Source organism: Somniosus microcephalus, chromosome 14 (assembly GCF_052327205.1).
Source record: "Somniosus microcephalus isolate GS21.2 chromosome 14, FLI_Smic_1.0, whole genome shotgun sequence".
Lineage (NCBI taxonomy): Eukaryota > Metazoa > Chordata > Chondrichthyes > Squaliformes > Somniosidae > Somniosus > Somniosus microcephalus.
Window position 1 is genome coordinate 82,314,723 of NC_141000.1, and position 17,006 is coordinate 82,331,728.

General features: G+C 46.2%; 1 protein-coding gene across 2 annotated transcripts in view; it reads left to right on the top strand.

Annotated features, from left to right (window-relative positions):
• The window catches only part of tbx15 (T-box transcription factor 15), a 139,512-nt gene that overhangs the window by 69,377 nt on the left and 53,129 nt on the right, over positions 1-17,006 (top strand). For both annotated transcript variants that reach the window (XM_086006804.1, XM_086006805.1), the window contains one exon: positions 1,723-1,824. In XM_086006804.1, coding sequence (XP_085862930.1) covers positions 1,723-1,824 — 102 coding nt within the window. The remainder of the gene's footprint in view (positions 1-1,722; positions 1,825-17,006) is intronic.

Below are 17,006 nucleotides of genomic sequence, written 5' to 3' on the forward strand. Positions count from 1 at the left end.
ATTGCTGGCGACCCGGGCAACAATGTGCACACGTGATGATGTCCTGTGTTCAGTGCAGCATCAGGTGATTGCGGAGAAGGTTGGTGTGGATGTTAGTGCTGCTGGTGTGCCCAGTGATGCTGGTGTTGGGATTCTGAGGACCAAGGTGAGATTTTTTCAAGGGCACCGATGCTGATGGAATAGATGGCAGGTGAGATTGAGATGACAGAAGTAATCTGTCAATGTTGAGATAGGTTGTTCCAAGGAGGTGAGATTACTCCAAACACTTCAAAAGTGCATAAAGCTCAAAAGTGGGTTCCAAATCATTAATGCTCCAGCTTCTAAGATTGGGAAGTGAACAGCTGTGAAATGGTAGGTTTTATACCACTTTTGCAGCTTTCACCTATTCACAGCAATCCACAGTCATTGAGAACCCGACATACTTACCTGACGTGATAGCTGCTCTCCAGGAACCTCATTGAAAACCTGGGAAAATGGTAAGTACATAGGAAAATGGTTCTTAACTACCTTTTAAGAAGCTTTTAACAATCTAAACTGGCTGATCCGCAGCTTGGTGTCAGGTCTGTTCAGGGATGACAGACCCGACATTTGGGAAACTGACCAGGAGGCGGGTTTACAGCGGAATACCGACCCGCTGTCAATCTTTGTGATTTTGACAGCGGACCCACCTCCAAACCTGCACTTTGAGCGCGGCAAAATTCTGCCCCATATAAATTCAATTTTCCTATTATATGCTCTAGAATAAATGAAAACAATTGCTCTTCACTTTTCCTATTGTTTTATCTCTGATTTGCACCCTATTTCTTTTCTCTCCCAGGATTTGCTTGTTACATATAGTTTCCTTTATCCAGGATACACTGTGTTTATGTTGTTGAATATGTCGTAATTTATAAAGGCCAAATGGATTAATAACTGGGATGAATTAAGTCATGCCGAAACACTAGACCCATTTACACTTGCCCAATAGTTCAGAATATTCCTGGTGTCAGCTCGGGATAAATCAAAACAGAACATTCAGAACCAAGGCAAGTTTACTCATTGAAGCGGACTTATTGGTTATCTGTAGGAATAATTAGCAAAGCTGACAGCCTGCTATTTTGATTCAGCATTGTGAAGCTTCAAATGGAGCCGTACTATTGAGCTGGAACTGGTCAAGAATTGATTAAAAACAACTATTACCGTTATGGGGTTCGGAGCTTTGAATAACAGCTAGCGACCAAAAGCATGTAATTTTGATTTTTACTGGATGCTACACCTCGGGTTGTATATAATAGCCAAACTCTATAACCTAGCTATAGACTAGAGGATGAGCTAACATCCATAAATTTCTCGCACACTAAGGTTTAAGGATATGATGAGAGAAACTAGATGTTTCCCTACTGCCAGAGGGGTAACCATGAGTTAGTGGGGACATTGAGCAATTCTAAGATTTGAGCGGGGGGAGAGGAGGACAAAACATATACCAAAAAAGTTTGGTGGGGGAACACCTCCCCCTCTTTCCCTCTCAGCGGTCTGTGCAGGCCTAAAGAAAAGAAGGGGAAATGGAGGAGTCAACTCCCAGAATGCTCTTATGCATCTACTGCACTGGTAATTAGCAATCTGTTTGTGCTCCTGGTCAGGGAATGGTAATGACTTGATGGGGCTTAAAAGGCAAAGGGGAATATATAACCTATGAATGAATTAATTAATTACATTAGAAAACATGGTTAATTTTATTCACAGGCGAATGTTCCCAGCAATGAGAGTGAAGGTCACAGGGCTGGATCCTCATCAGCAATACTACATAGCAATGGATATCATCCCTGTCGATAACAAGAGATACCGGTATGTTCCACAGTACTTGGGCCATTTCAGTTTAATTGTATGGATATCTTTAATTTCAGTACAAAAATTTGGGTTTCAATCTGGTTATTCCATGATCATTTGATAATGTAGATACCGAAGGATATACTTTCGAAGGAGAACTACAACAAGAACATTGTCTATGTTAAATTAGTTCCCACATATCTTAATGAAGCATTTCTGTTTTATAGGGTTGGCTTTCATTGTTTGCTCCTCTAAGATGTTTCCATACGATTGTCAAACTAAAACATGTCTAATATGTGAATAGTCATTGAATAATTCACTGTAATAGTCAAAATGAAACATCACTTCAAACTTATATCTGATGTAATTTGTTAATTGATTTGGCACATGTTTTGTTGAACTAATTTTAGCTTGGTTTACTATGATGTACTTGAAGTTTCCTATACCAAAAGGTGACATAATTTACAAAGGATCTCTGGGTTCCTGCAGTTGTCTGGCTGAAACTTCAATTCTGTCCTGCACATGAGGGCCTGCATATATGAGCAGAGCTCCTCATCCAGCAATTAAAATTGAAATGTTTATGATGTGTGGGCAGCAGCATCAGAATTCTGTAAACAATGAAGCTAGCCTTGAATACATTTTACACAAGGTTCAACATCATGTGGAACTAACACTTCAGCCTCAATTTTACAAGCATTCACTGGCAGCACAGAGCCTTGTTTGTGGCATGTGCAGGTTGTAACAATGGACATTCCATCGTGTGCCCTCACAAGTTTTGGGGCAGAAAGGGGGCTACACTACAAGCAAGCACAGGCTACATTTAAATATCAAAGTAGTCAAATTAAGACCCACTCAGAATTTCACAACAGTGGACAAGGCTCTGCCCTCAGCATGCATCTTGCCTGTATAAAATGGGTACCTGTCTGCCTTTGACTAATTCCTAAAGCAAGGCTTCTGGTGTTTCAGTTAGTTTTGGAGTGTCATTTTCTTTGGTAGTGAACATTTATTTACTTTTACATTTGAAGATCTTGCAGACTATATCCCCCTTGTGCATTGGTGCCTTTTTGCTAAAGTTGTCAGTTTGCTAAGTAAAAATTTCCTGAGGTATTGACAATTGTAGTACAAATTGCAGTTAACCAATCTGAAAGGATTGAAATACCTTTGGCTATTCCCATACTGCTGAATGATTGGATAAAGGCAATGAATTCATGAGGAAAATATCTTCAGGGTCAACACCTCAGGCTGCTGTTAATACCTAATGGCCTATCTTTACAGACCACATTACTGCTATCTGGGTATATCAGAGGAGACCTGTTTTCACCACCTCCATGTCTCTGAGAGACAGCTCCATGACACTTTTATTATGCAGTATTCCACAATGCCTATCTTATTTGAATGAATAGTTGACTTTTGGAGAACCAGGGCTACCTTTTGCATCCATGACTCATGACCCAAATTAGAAACCCCCATCCTGAAGAAGAGCACACATAAAGTGAGATCCATACAAGTTACTGTCAAGCATATGATAGGAATTTCAAGCAACAATCATCATATTTAAAATTCTCATCTTCATCTTCAAGTCACGCCATAGCCTTGCCCCTCCCAATCCTTGTAACCACCTCCAGCCATATAACCTACCGAGAACTCTGTGTTCCTCGAACTCTGGCCTCTTACGCATGCTCCACGCTTTTTGCCCCACCATTGGTGGCCGTACCTTCAGCTGTGTAGACCTTAACCTCTGGAATTCCCTTCATAAACCTCTCCACCTCTCTCTCCACCTTTAACACCCTCCTTGAAAGCTACCTCTTTGACCAAGCTTTTAGTCACCCCATCTAATTTCTCTTTCTTTGGCTCAGTGTCAAATTTTGTTTGATTACGCTCCTGTGAAACACCTTGGGACATTTTCCTACATTAAAGGCACGATATAAATGCAAATTGTCACTGTGAGGACTATGAAGGTGAGCCAGTGTGAAAAAACAATAAATGGAGGATATTTGCTGGGTAGTGTTACCACATCTCCAAACTCGCCCTTGCCGATCCTCTCCACAGATTCATGGCTGTAAAGGGCCATCACCATCTCCTTATAATGGGTGAGCTGTTTCAGCATAGTTTGTTCATTGCCTGCCTTGTTTCTCTCTTGGTGGTTGTGTGCCACCTTGACCTGTAAGCAAAACACATTTAGGAAGATACGTATATGGGATCTTGGGCTTCATAAATAGAGGTATTGAGTACAAAAGTAGAGAAGTTATGCTGAACCTTTATAAAGCGCTGGTTAGGCCACAACTGGAGTATTGTGTCCAGTTCTGGTCACCACACTTTAGGAAGGATGTGAAGGCACTTGAGAGGGTGCAGAGGAGATTTACCAGAATGGTTCCGGGGATGAGGGATCTTAGCTACAAGGACAGGTTGGAGAAGCTGGATTTGTTTTCATTAGAGCAAAGGAGGTTGAGGGGTGATTTGATAGAGGTGTACAGATTATGACGGGTTTGGATAGGCTAGACGGGGAAAGGCTGTTCCCACTAGTTGATGGTACAAGGACTAGGGGACACAGATTTAAATTTTGGGCAAGAGATGCAGGGGGATATGAGGAAAAGCTTTTTTACTCAGCGAGTGGTGAAGACCTGGAACTCGCTGCTGACGGAAGTGATGGAAGCGGAGACACTCAATGTTTTCAATGGGAGAGTGGGTAGGCACTTGAGGGAAATAAACTTGCAAGGCTACGGGGATAGAGCGGGGGAATGGGACTGACTGGATTGCTCTACTGTGAGCTGGCACAGACTCGATGGGCCGAATGTCCTCCTTTTGTGCCGTTATTCTATGACTATGACTCTATGATTATGACTACGTGGTGCACGACCAGCGTGGAGCCCGTGGGCCAGTTGTCCAATACAGAAGCTGAGCTGAAATTCATTCTTAAGTGGCTCTAAACAAGCCACTAATTACCTGAATTGGGTCCCCTGCAGTGAACCCGCCGCTGCGTGTCAGGTCTGCTCAGCGCTGACAGACCCGACATTGAGGAAAGGCGTGTGGCGGTGGGTTCACAACGGGGTCCTGACCCACTGGGGAAAAAACACATTCCCACCCGACCCCCCACCGATTGTGCCCGCAGATCCCCTGCTAAATCCAGCCCACTGGCTTCAGTTTTCCCAATATTTAGTTGGAGGAAATTTCTGCTCATACAGAACTGGATGTCAGACAAGCGGTCTGACAATTTCAAGCCAGTGGAGGGGTCGAGAGGGGTGGTGGCGAGGTAGAACTGGGTGTCATCAGCGTACATGTGGAAAGTGAAGCTGTGTTTTCAGATGATGTGATCGAGGGGCAACATGTAGATGAGAAATAGGAGGGGCCCAGGATAGATCGCTGGGGACAACAGAGGTCATGATCCGGGAGTGGGAAGAGAAGTCATTGCAGGTGGTTCTCTGGCTACAATTAGATAGATCAGAATGGAACCAGGCGAGTGCAGTCTCACCCAGCTGGACGACGGCGGAGAGACGTTGGAGGAAGATGGAGTGGTCAATCGTGTCAAAGGCTGCAGACAGCTCGAGAAGGACGAGGAGGGATAGTTTACCTTTGTGACAGTCACATAGGATGTCATTTGTGACTTTGCTAAGAGCGGTTTCAGTGCTTGTGTGTGCGAGGGTGTGTGTGTGTATGTGTGAGTGTAAGTAAGTGTGTTTACACTCTTCCAGTCACACAGCCGCGGAACCCGCACCATTTGAAGATCGACCGACAGTTGCAACAACAGGATATCTATTTATTTACAATTCTTGAATTTACATATTTACAAGTCATGTTGGAAAATTGCTCAGTTTGATTCAAAGATGAGGAGGTGGAGGACGATCAGGGTTTTGTGTTTAGGCTTCATTCTGACAGCAACAGCAGCAGTTCCTTATGCAGCTGTTCCACCAGGTGAGCCTCTGGGCAGATCGGACACATTCTGAGTGCTGGAGAAGTAAAGTTGAAAAGGCCGCTGCATGTGCTCGGAGCTGCTCCTGGGGGTTGTGGAGGAAGGACTGGCAATCCATGGTGTAGGAAGTGATTCTGTTGGGGAAATCTTCAACCAACTGTCGTGAAAGGTCCCTTAGGAGATCCATGTAGTTCCCCTTAGGCTCCCCGAGATAGTTCTTGATTAATGAGGAAGCCTCGGCCGGTCCAATGAGGGGGACAACCAGTTGCAGTGTTGAACTGCAAGACCTGGTGACCACCTCACTCTTTCCGTCCAGGTGCAGCAACAAACGCACAAGGTTGGAATGGATCAGTCTGTAGAAGAAGGATCTGGAACCTCCGATTCCACATTTGGTTAAGTTCCCCAACATGCTGATCGCTTTAGCCTGCACTAGATCACACTCGGCATCAAAGAGTGGTTGAATGCTGGTGAGGATTTTGTTTACAAAGGGTTGGATGGTGCTCTCTCTCAATTTCGTTATGTTCTTGGAGAGGCACGACAGCACCTCAAATGTTAGCACTTCCTCTTGGTTCTCCTTGGTCCCGAGCAGACTCAGCATTGTGCCCATCACTTGATGAGACCAGTAATGGGCTCCAATTGTAATGTTGCCCAGGCCCCTGACACACAGCAACTGGGCAACTGGACAAGCATCAGGCAAACACCTTAGCAATGTGCTGACCAGAGTGTCTGTGAGCTGCAGCTGTGAAACCAGTGGAGATTTTAATAGCTCTCCAAAGAAGGAAGCAACGGTGACTGCCTGACACTTTTGGATGGTATGGATCTGAGCTGCCAGCTCTTCCACAATGCCAGGCAGGCTGATGCCAACAAATTGCACCATTCCTCTGGCCAGCAAGACAACCCCCTTGTCAAATATGTGGAGGTTCTTCATCTGGTTCCATCCTCCACTGTTCACCATGTAAGTAGTTAATTCTCTATTGTTTGTCCGAGCCAGCAGGCCCTTTAGTACCCTCACACAGTTCACACACAGATCTCTACATTTAGATGTTTCAAACACAGCTGAGAATTGTCTCTGGTTGAATTTATCACCAGGAACAAAACTATTGAGCAGAGAAACTTGAATGGAAAAGTTGCAATGAATGAGCAGGGCGCTGAATAACTGCAGGAATAATGCAGTCACCGCCTTTACTGACTCGGGCTTAGTGATCATCTGTCGCAGCCCACAGATGGCAGCCAGGGATTCAAGGGTTGAATACTCTGGCGCGTTCTCACTGACGGGACAGGTTCTGCTCATCCCAAATGGCAACTGCTTTTTCAGTATGTCCAGCAGCTCTCCCATTGTTCACATTCTGTGTCCTCAGCCAGTGATCGCCACATGTCACTGACGTACTTGTCCAAAGGGACGGGGTAGGTGAGGAGACACGACACAACTCTTGCTGTGTTGTGTGAGGCCAGAATGGCTACACTACGCAGAACTGAAAGTTTCACCTGCTCGTAAGGAATTGATTGCAATTCTAGTCTCAGTGCGTCAATTATCTCCGAGACCTGGTCCCCAAGTTCACTGCCTCGTAGTTTAATGGTAGTTTGTATAAGAACAGTGGCAGCATTGGAACAGCTGGGCTGTTGGTCGGACAGTCCTTTGAAGACCATGAAGAGTAAGTTGCCCAACTAGTCATGGGGCAAACATTTGGAAATGACCTCTGTGATTTGAGAGCATGAGTTAAAGAGGACTGAATTGTCAGGGTTAACCAACTGTTCTCTGACCCTTTCCAGTCCCTCTAACTGCTCCGTTTGCTGAACTAGATTGGTGCCTTCACACAACAAATGAATGGCGGGATTAAGTACAAAGAGTCCAGGGCCATCTGTTGAACGGGAAGCGATGGGTCTGCACAACGCGGCATCAGTCGCCCAATCAGAGTCCCCGTGTTATTACCAGGCACTATCTTACTAACATTGAGCTTCCTCCAGTAAAGTTTCAGAAGCTCCAAGGTCATTTCCATGGCTCTGTCTCATTCATGGTCTTTCGTTGAACTGATCCAGGCTTCTACATGTTTGAAAACAGCCTCAAGTCCGTGAGGGGACAGTATTACTTGCTTCAGCAGATTTTGCAGAGAATCTGTGGTTTGGATATAAAGCATGGTCGTCTCCTTTGTGTTATCATTCGTGTCCTCATCATTGTTCAGGTCTGGAGGTACCAAGCCGAAAGTACTGATCAGGCAGCTTTGAATCAATTGGCAGTAGTCAGCTTGGATTGATTCACTGTGTAGTTTCACGAGATGCGTGCAGGCGTCCATTGCTAACTGTCGAACAGGGCTCTGCAGCAGCTCTGGTGGCTCGGCCGCGATAAGATCCTGCATGTAGGTCCGCAGCACTCTGTTTCTAATAAAGTTGATGGGAAGTCTCCAGCGATTTATATATAGGGATCTGACTATCTGAGTCACGGTCTGTATTAGGCTGAGCTTTAGTGTGAGATCCCTGGATTCAGCCTTTATCCCCTGTCCACTTGTTATTAACTGACTAAGAGCTGGCAGAATGTGGCTCTCGATTGTGAAGAGCAGTTCATCAGGTGCGCAGACCGCCATGTTCCCATAGCATAGAACCAGTGTGCTTTTGACTTTATCCGATTCCTCATCATCCATGACACTAAATCGGTTGGCGTTAGCAAACTCCTCCAGGCTACTGAGCACATCATCAAAATGTGCCATGGCACAGAAACCGATGGCGAGGGCTGCTCCCTCTCGCTCCGCACTCTCACTGTGTTGCACACTCAGTAGCATTTGGTGAAGCTCCTCCCTTACGTTCCTAGTGCGGGTCTGGCGGAGCACTGACGCAAGAGATTTATATAGAAAGCCCTTCTTTTGTGGGGAGTGATGGTTGATGTTGAGTTGTTTTGTTATTTTGTCAGCGAGCTGACATATCCACTCCTTGTCATCAATCGTATTTAAAGCTAGGCACAAGACCGCCAATAATTTATTCTCCCATTCCGATTGGGACAGAGTCTCCTCTGAATTATTCAGTAAATGGTCAACTAATGGGGCCAGCTCGTCCTCCCACCACCTCACTGATTGTGAGAGGACATTGAGAATCAGGACTTTCAGTAGACTCAGTGCCGGAGCTCCTCGGCCTCCTCCCTGATATAGGCAACAAGACACAGCGAGGAGCCGGGTCAGCAGTGCCTGGGCTTTAGGGAGATTGGCATCTTCATTGTAAGTAAGGGAAAAGTTTTCTCTACCGGCTCATAGTTTCTTTTTCCCAATATGTGCTGAACAACTGCAGATTATTGTTAAAGCCTTGGTGTACTGGGTCATAGTGACAAACACCAGTAAGGATGGCCAAAGGACATCCTCCATCTTCGGTGCAGTTGTGATCAAACACATCACTCTTTTACACAGTATAACTAATTCTTCATCCGTTACTGGGTCTGGCTGATGATTGGGTGGTACCAGGGTCCCTGAACCAACGGGTGCCGCACACTGTTGGATGAGGAATTGCACCATTGCCTTTCCTCCCTCGGGCTCAAGGTAACCTTGCTCGGCCATGACACACATTACCTGGGCAATGAGCTTCTTCTCCTGATTGCTGCTGTTGTCTAGAAGGACTGGTTTTATTGCAGCCACAATCTGAGCCTTCTTCCTCTCCAAGTGCGAGGAGACCAATGTGATGAGGTGCTTCAGTACAGTGAGTGTTCCTACTCTCATTCGTTGGTCAGCGTTCTCTAACCGAGATAGGAGAAATTCCACTATTTTGTCTGAATAAGCTGGAGCCAGAACTCTGAAAGAGCAAAGGATCTCAGTCTGGTTCTTCAGAGCAAGATCATCAGTAGACTCCAGCAAAATGCAAGTCTGCTGGTGGAGCTTGTTAAGAAGGATGTCCATTTGTGATTTTAGCCTGAGACACTTTATCTCTGTCACAACATCCATCTCATGCAGAAATGCACAGTTTGTAGCACTTTGCTGTATTTTGTCCAGCCCTGGGTTTCTGTGTTGTCATGGTTTCCATTGTGAGGCCAGGTTACATAAGCCCTCGGTTGTGATGTGGCCCTGGATCATGTGCCCATATAAGTCCTGCCAGCTCTTTGTGTCAGTTTAAGGTGGGTGCTGGGGGTTAAGGCCCAGACCTGAGACACAGACCATACGGACAAGGCAACATTCCCAACCCTTGGCAGCCATATTGGATTGAGCAGCTGTTTGTTCCTAATAAAGAACCCACCGTACCACAGACACTCAAAGTACTTGTGACAAAAGATGTGGAAATGGGGGTGTCGGACAGACATTTCTAGCAGAATTGCCCCAAATTGGGATCTTCATGTGTCAGGGATTGAAGCTGCTTAATGATGTCATCAGGAAGCTGCTGTGACATCAGAGCAGCCCGTTGTGACATCAGAGCAGCCCGTTGTGACATTTGTTCTACTCTTGCCTCCTTTAAAATCCTTGTTGACTATTGCCCACCACCCCTGATTTCTCACCCACATATCCTCCCTGCTTTCCTCCTTCAGCCTCTGCACTCAGTGACTCCTCATCCTCGGTCATTTTAATCTCCATCTCAACTCCCCCTGTCCTTTCTCCTCCGATTTTACTGCCCTCCTGTTGTCCCTTAAACACCCCTACCCATCACGTCCACCCCTCTACTTTGTCGACTCTCCTGTCCTCACTGCTTGCATGTTCTCAATCACTGACAAGGCCATCTCTGACCATTCATTTTATCACCCGCAACCTCCTACCACCTTCCAAACTTATTTCCATCTGCGTCCACCCCTCCAAAAAACACTTCCAGGAAGATAGGAACAGAAGGAGGCCATTCAGCCCCTCGGATGTGCTCCGCCATTCAGTGAGATCCTGGATGATCCATTCACCCACCATTGCTCCGTATGCCTTCATAACCTCACCCAACAAAAACCCATCAGTCTGATTTCACTGATCAACGATTGATGTCGCCCCATTATGCAGCACCTATTCAGATAGAGGTCTGTAGCTCTCCACTCACTCAGCAATAACTACAACAACTTATATTAACAGAGCATATTTAAAGCAGTAAAACATCACAAGGTGCTTCACAGAAGTTTTATAAAACTAAATTTGACACCGAGCCACACAGGGAGGAATTAGGACAGATGCTTGGTCAAAGAGGTAGGTTTTAAGGAGCATCTTAAAGGAGGGAAGAGAGGTAGAGAGGCAGAGAGGTTTAGGGAAGGAATTCCAGAGCTTATGGCCTTGGCAGCTGAAGGCATGGCCACCAATGGTTGAGCAATTCAGGGTTGCTCTAGAAGCCAGAATTAGAGGAGCACAGATATCTCGGGGGGTTGATGGGCTGGAGGAGATTACAGAGATAGGGAGGTGCAAGGCCATGGAGGGATTCGAAAACAAGGATGAGAATTTTAGTATCGAGGAATATCAGTGTGTGTGGATTGGCGGAGGTGAGCAGGCCCTGGGCCAATGGCAGGGTAGCAGTCAGTGTGTGTGGACTGGAGGAGGTGAGCAGGCATTCAGCCAATGGCTGGGTAGGAGTCAGTGTGTGTGGATTGGCGGAGGTGAGCAGGCATTCAGCCAATGGCCAGGTAGAAGTCAGTGTGTGTGGATTGGAGGTGGTGAACAGGCTCTGGGCCAATGGCAGTGTAGATGTCAGTGTGTGTGGATTGGAGGAGATGAGCAGGATCTGGGCCAATGCCCGGGTAGGAGTCAGAGGGGGAAAAATTCGGTTGCACCACCTTTGGGGCGCTAACTTCACCGGAGCGCTACTTTTAGCGCCCCAAGAATGTTAGCGCCCCGCACCCGAAATTCACTGGTAGCGCACCAAGAGGGAGGCGGGAAGCACCCTGAGGGGGCGCTACTGAATTTGGCGGCCGGGGCGTGAGCGGGGCACTGCGCACGGCAATGCTGTCATCGGCGGAGGCACAGCTCCACGGGCGCTACCGGTTACCACCACCGCTAACCTCCCGTTGAATTTCACAGGCGGCGTTAGCGGCACCACGCACGGGCGCTAGTTGCTTTGCGCCCCGTTAGCGCCCTCTTAGGGCAACGGGAGGTGCAAAGCAACTGAATTTTTCCCCCTTGGTCTTTTAAGAGCCACCTTTCCACTCTGCTGCTTCTTCATATAACTCTGGTGAACCCACCTCAAGCTGACTAACTATGGAAGATATTGATGGTCAATGGCCCTCTAAGGAAGATCATGCCAGGCATTTCCTGCTTCTCAGACAGAAGTCATGATTCACCTGCTTTTGGATTATTTGAAGAAATAGCAGACCACAGACATCTTGAATCATTGCTTTAGATGCATGGACAGATCCAAGTACATCCTGCTGGGAACATATGAACATAGGAACAGGAGGAGGCCATTTAGCCCCTGGAGCCTGTTCCACCATTCAATTAAATCATGGTCGATCTGTATCTTAACTCCATTTACCCTCCTTGGTTCCATAACCCTTAATACCCTTGCCTAACAAATATCTCCATTTTGAAATTTTCAATTGATCCCCAGCAGCAACAGCTTTTTGGGGGAGAGAGTCCCAGATTTCCACTATCCTTTCTGTGAAGAAGTGCTTCCTGACATCGCCCCTGAATGGCCTAGCTCTAATTTTAAGAGTATGTCCCCTTGTTCTGCATTCCCCCACCACAAGGATCTCCAAGGCTATTGTCTGTTGCCTCCTGCAAAACCTTCCATCCAGAGAAGCCTAAGCAGTGAAGCAGGAGGAGAAAGTTGAACACCCACAGCCCAGAGCAGAGCAGAACTCTCACAGTGACCCTGAAGGTACCAACAGGTCTGTTCATGTGTGCATCAAGCATTAACCCAAGCACTCAGGCACAGCTGCACTGATGTAGGGTAGTGAACTCCTCTACAGTCACCAGCAGAATTGCAGAATGTTTGTAATACCGTTTAATGACAGCAAAAAGCATCAGCATTAAGATAGCATCCATCTTTTAAATGCAGGCACTGTGAGGTCTAACTGCCTGTGCGCTGCAGCTGAGGAAGGTTATGAGCTGGCATTTCAACTGGCAGGTTTCTGCTCTCCCTCAGTCACCATCACTGGTCTTGCTCATCATGCTTTGGGTCTACTCTGGGTCTACTCTGTCCAAGACATTAATAACAAACCTTCACTTGGTTATCATGCAGTACCTGGAAGTACTGCACTCCTTCCGTTGTCTCACATTTCATGCTGTACGGCAACGACTTCACCCCCTCTGCAAACCGCACCTTTACGTAACGGGTTCCATCTGCTACCCATGTTCCTGAATAGTACAGTATCTCCTCTTTATTGCCGAGGAAATTTTAATGTCCCACAACTTCAACTTTTTGATTAGCGCATCGTCCTCAATATAAACTGGCAAGTTTAAGAACGAGACCACCACCTCTTCTGAATGTAGCAGAGATACCTCCAAGAACTTATCACCAACCTTCAAACTGAGTAAAAGTCTTTCCACCTCCTCTCAGTCACTGACCGTCACCTTAATCCCAACATTCGGCTTTGGTTGGCAGACAAAGCAGCTTCCCTCACCGCAGTCCTCATGTAGCGCATGGATAATGTCCCAAACTCGTATCTCCTTATCCTCACACGGAACCACCACTGTGTTTACTTTTCCAAACCTCCTGGGGTCCCAGCCCAAATCTTTGTGCCTTTTTCTCTCCCTTCCCCCAACATTTTCTCCCCTAATTAAATTCATCTTGGGAATGTTGTCCTCTGAGGGGCCCGGCTCTGGGCTCCTCAGCAGCCATTTGGCTGCTGTTTATGGACTAAAAAGACTCTAAAACCTGAAAAAAAACCACCAGCAACTTTTTACAAGTTCACTCCAACTTCAGCAGCACCTGCTTACTCCTATCCCCTCCCACATAGAGAGTGCTACCCACTGAGCCACAGCTGACACTGTGAGCATGAGAGAGTTTGTCAATTCTTTAGTCTCGAAGTTAATCCTCTCCAAACTTCTTGAGTCATGCAGCAAAGTCCCTTGTAGCTGCGAGCAAGTTCTATCAGCTTCATATCTGAGTGTTCCCTCCATAAAACAGACTGGCCAATGTTTGTGTTTGTAACATTGAAGTTGAGATTTTGCCTCTATTTAAGGGAAAGGGTTTTGAGGTCTGATGGTCTCGGGTAGAAAATCAAGTGAAGCTCTTCATTCTGGGTGTGGGTCTTTCTGACATCTTGTGCTGGGTTTGTTACTTGAATTTGAGTTTCTGTGCTCATTTTGGGATGTAATTTCCAGCAGAGCTTCTCTACCTTAGGGCCTTGTGGCAAACAGTCTGAAGGGCTGTGGAGGCTCAGTCATTGAGTATATTCAAGACAGAGATTGATAGATTTTTGAATATTAAGGGAATCAAGAGATATGGAGATAGTTCAGGAACGTGAAGATGAGGTAGAAGATCAGCCATGATCTTATTGAATGGCAGAGCAGGCTCGAAGGGCCAAATGGCCTACTCCTGCTCCTATTTCTTATGTTATGTTCTTATGTCTCATATCTCAAATCCTTATTGAAAACAACACCCTCCACCTTTCTAATACTTCCTTCCTCAGTCAGGGAGCCCCCCCGCCCCCATGGCACTGTTTTCCATCCCCAGTCTTTGGGATCGCTCCATGCAGCTTCTCCTCCCTCCCCACCCTGACCAAAAATCGCTTGTTAGAAATCCTGAGGCTTGAATCATCTTAACAGGACAGGATTGTATTTTTGGAACTTCAGAGCTGGCCAGCTGGACTGAAAGGGTCCGCTCAACAAAACTAAAAACAGTGAGTGAACATTACGCATTAAAGGAGAAAAATGAACAGGGCATTGACAGGTCTAATGACAAATATTATATTTTAAGCTGCATGCAGAATAATAAGTGGACAGACTGGAGAAACTGGGGTTGTCCTCCTTGGAGCAGAGAAGGCTAAGAGGAGATGTGATCGAGGTGTTTCAAATCATAACGGGTTCAGATAGAGTAAATAAAGAGAAACTGTTTCCAAAGGCTGAAGGCTCGATAACCAGAGGCCACAGGTTTAAGGTGATTGGCAAAAGAACCAGAGACGACAGGAGGAAAAAGTTTTTTACGCAACGAGTGGTTCGGATTTGGAATGCACGGCTTGAGGGAATTCAAAAGGGAATTGGATGAATACTTGAAGGAGAAAAAATTGCAGGGATATGGGGAAAAAGCGGGGGAGTGGGACAAACTGGATCGCTCTGCGAGAGAGAGCAGGCGCAGACTCGATAGGCCGATTGGCCTCCTTCTGTGCTGTGCTATTCTCTGTGCTTCAATAGTTTGCTTTGTGGTGTAGTTCAGAGAGAATTGAGCCAATTACTTGAGGGGCAGTTGTATCAAGGCAGAGCGGCAGCGTGCAGCAGTGTCTGTCAATGTCTTTGAATCCTTCCCTAGCACTCACAAGCTTGCTCAGAGTGCACACGATTGCTAGGACACGCTTTAAACAATCCCAGACTCCATACCTTGGCTGTCCATTTGGCTCAGGTGAATGAAATTTGTTGCTGTCATATTTGACCCTGAAATGAGCTTCTGACCACATATCCGCAGCATAACAAAGACCGCCTACTTCCAGCTCCGTAACATCGCCCATCTCGGCCCTTGCCTCACCTCATCCACTGCTGAAACCCTCATCCATGCCTTTTTTACCTCTAGATTTGACTATTCCAACGCACTCCTGGCTGGCCTCCCACATTCCACCCTACGTAAACTTGAGGTCATCCAAAACTCGGTTGCCCGTGTCCTAACTCGCACCAAGTCCCATTCACCCATCACCCCTCTGCTCACTGACCTACATTGGCTCCTGGTTAAGCAGCACCTCGATTTCAAATTTCTCATCCTTGTTTTCAAATCCCTCCATGGCCTCACCCCTCCCTATCTCTGTAATCTCCTTCAGCCCCACAACCCCCCAAGAATTCTGCGCTCCTCTAATTCTGCCCTCTTGAGCATCCCTGATTATAATCACTCAACCTTTGGTGGCCGTGCCTTCTGTTGCCTGGGCCCTAAGCTCTGGAATTCCCTCCCTAAACCTCTCCGCCTCGCTACCTCTCTTTTCTCCTTTAAGATGCTCCTTAAAACCGACCTCTTTGACCAAGCTTTTGGTCACCTGCCCTAATTTATCCTTATGTGGCTCGGTGTTGAATTTTTTGTCTTAAAATACTCCTGTGCAGCACCGTGGGATGTTTTACTACGTTAAAGGCGCTATATAAATACAAGATGATGATGTTGTTGTTATAAAATGTTCCCAGGGACAAAAAAGTCGCTGGGAGGAGTTTGTGGCGCACTCAGTACAAATAAAAATTAGAGGAACATTGGTAATGAGGGCAGATTGAGTGGAGACTTGTGCAAAGACTTGCAGCATGTTGAATCTGTTGTAGAAATGCAGTGAGGAAAAGTTTATGGCCGAGGGAAGATAACTCTGTAAGGTGGGAGCTTTTCCTGTACATTTGAAGCTGTCAACTCAACAGCTGATTCAATGGCCACTGAACTCCCACCTCAGCTTGACAGACACCGATGACACCAAACTTGAGTGGTGTGGCAAACAGTGAGGATGATACCAATCAACTGCAACAGGACATAGAAAGGCTATCAGAATGGGCAGACAAGTGGCAGATGGAATTTAATACAGAGAAGTGTGAGGTGATGCATTTTGGCAGAAGGAACAGGTAGAGGCAATATACACATAATGCCACAGTTTTAAAGAGTGTGCAGGGACAGAGGGACCTGGGAGTTAATGTGCATAGGTCCCTGAAGGTGGCAGGACATATTGAGAGAGTGGTTAGCAAAGTACTGTATTAGTAACTGCCTGATCACCCCAAACAGCACTCCTGTGCCCAATCCACCTGCTTACCTGTGCTTGGCCTTTGCAGGTTAGCCTTGATGATGTTTCTGCTGGCAGTACTCTATGCAGGTTGAACTGTGAACTACTATGTGCAACATATTACTGTGTCTTACTGCACTTATGCCTTATGCTTTATGAAGAAGCGTTGCAAAAAGGAGTTAATGTTCCCTGCATGCTTTCTCCATAAGGATGCAGGAGATGAACATTCACATTGGATCCACTTTTCTATAGATGAAGAATAAGCGCATATATAAAGGTGACTACACCTACCTTGGCACACTTTCCCCCTGGCATGCCAGACTCGAAAATTGCTTTCACTCACTCAGCAGTCTCCACCCATGCATCTTGCACCTCAAATTTAATAGCTGGGAGACCTTTGGTACCAAAGAATGTCACCTTCCTTCACTGTTCCTCCTATAGCAAGATCTTCAATGAGAGAGTCTTAAACATAGCCCTCATTGCACACATCTCTCCAACTCTATACTTTTATACCTCCTTTCAGTGTAAGGGAATTAA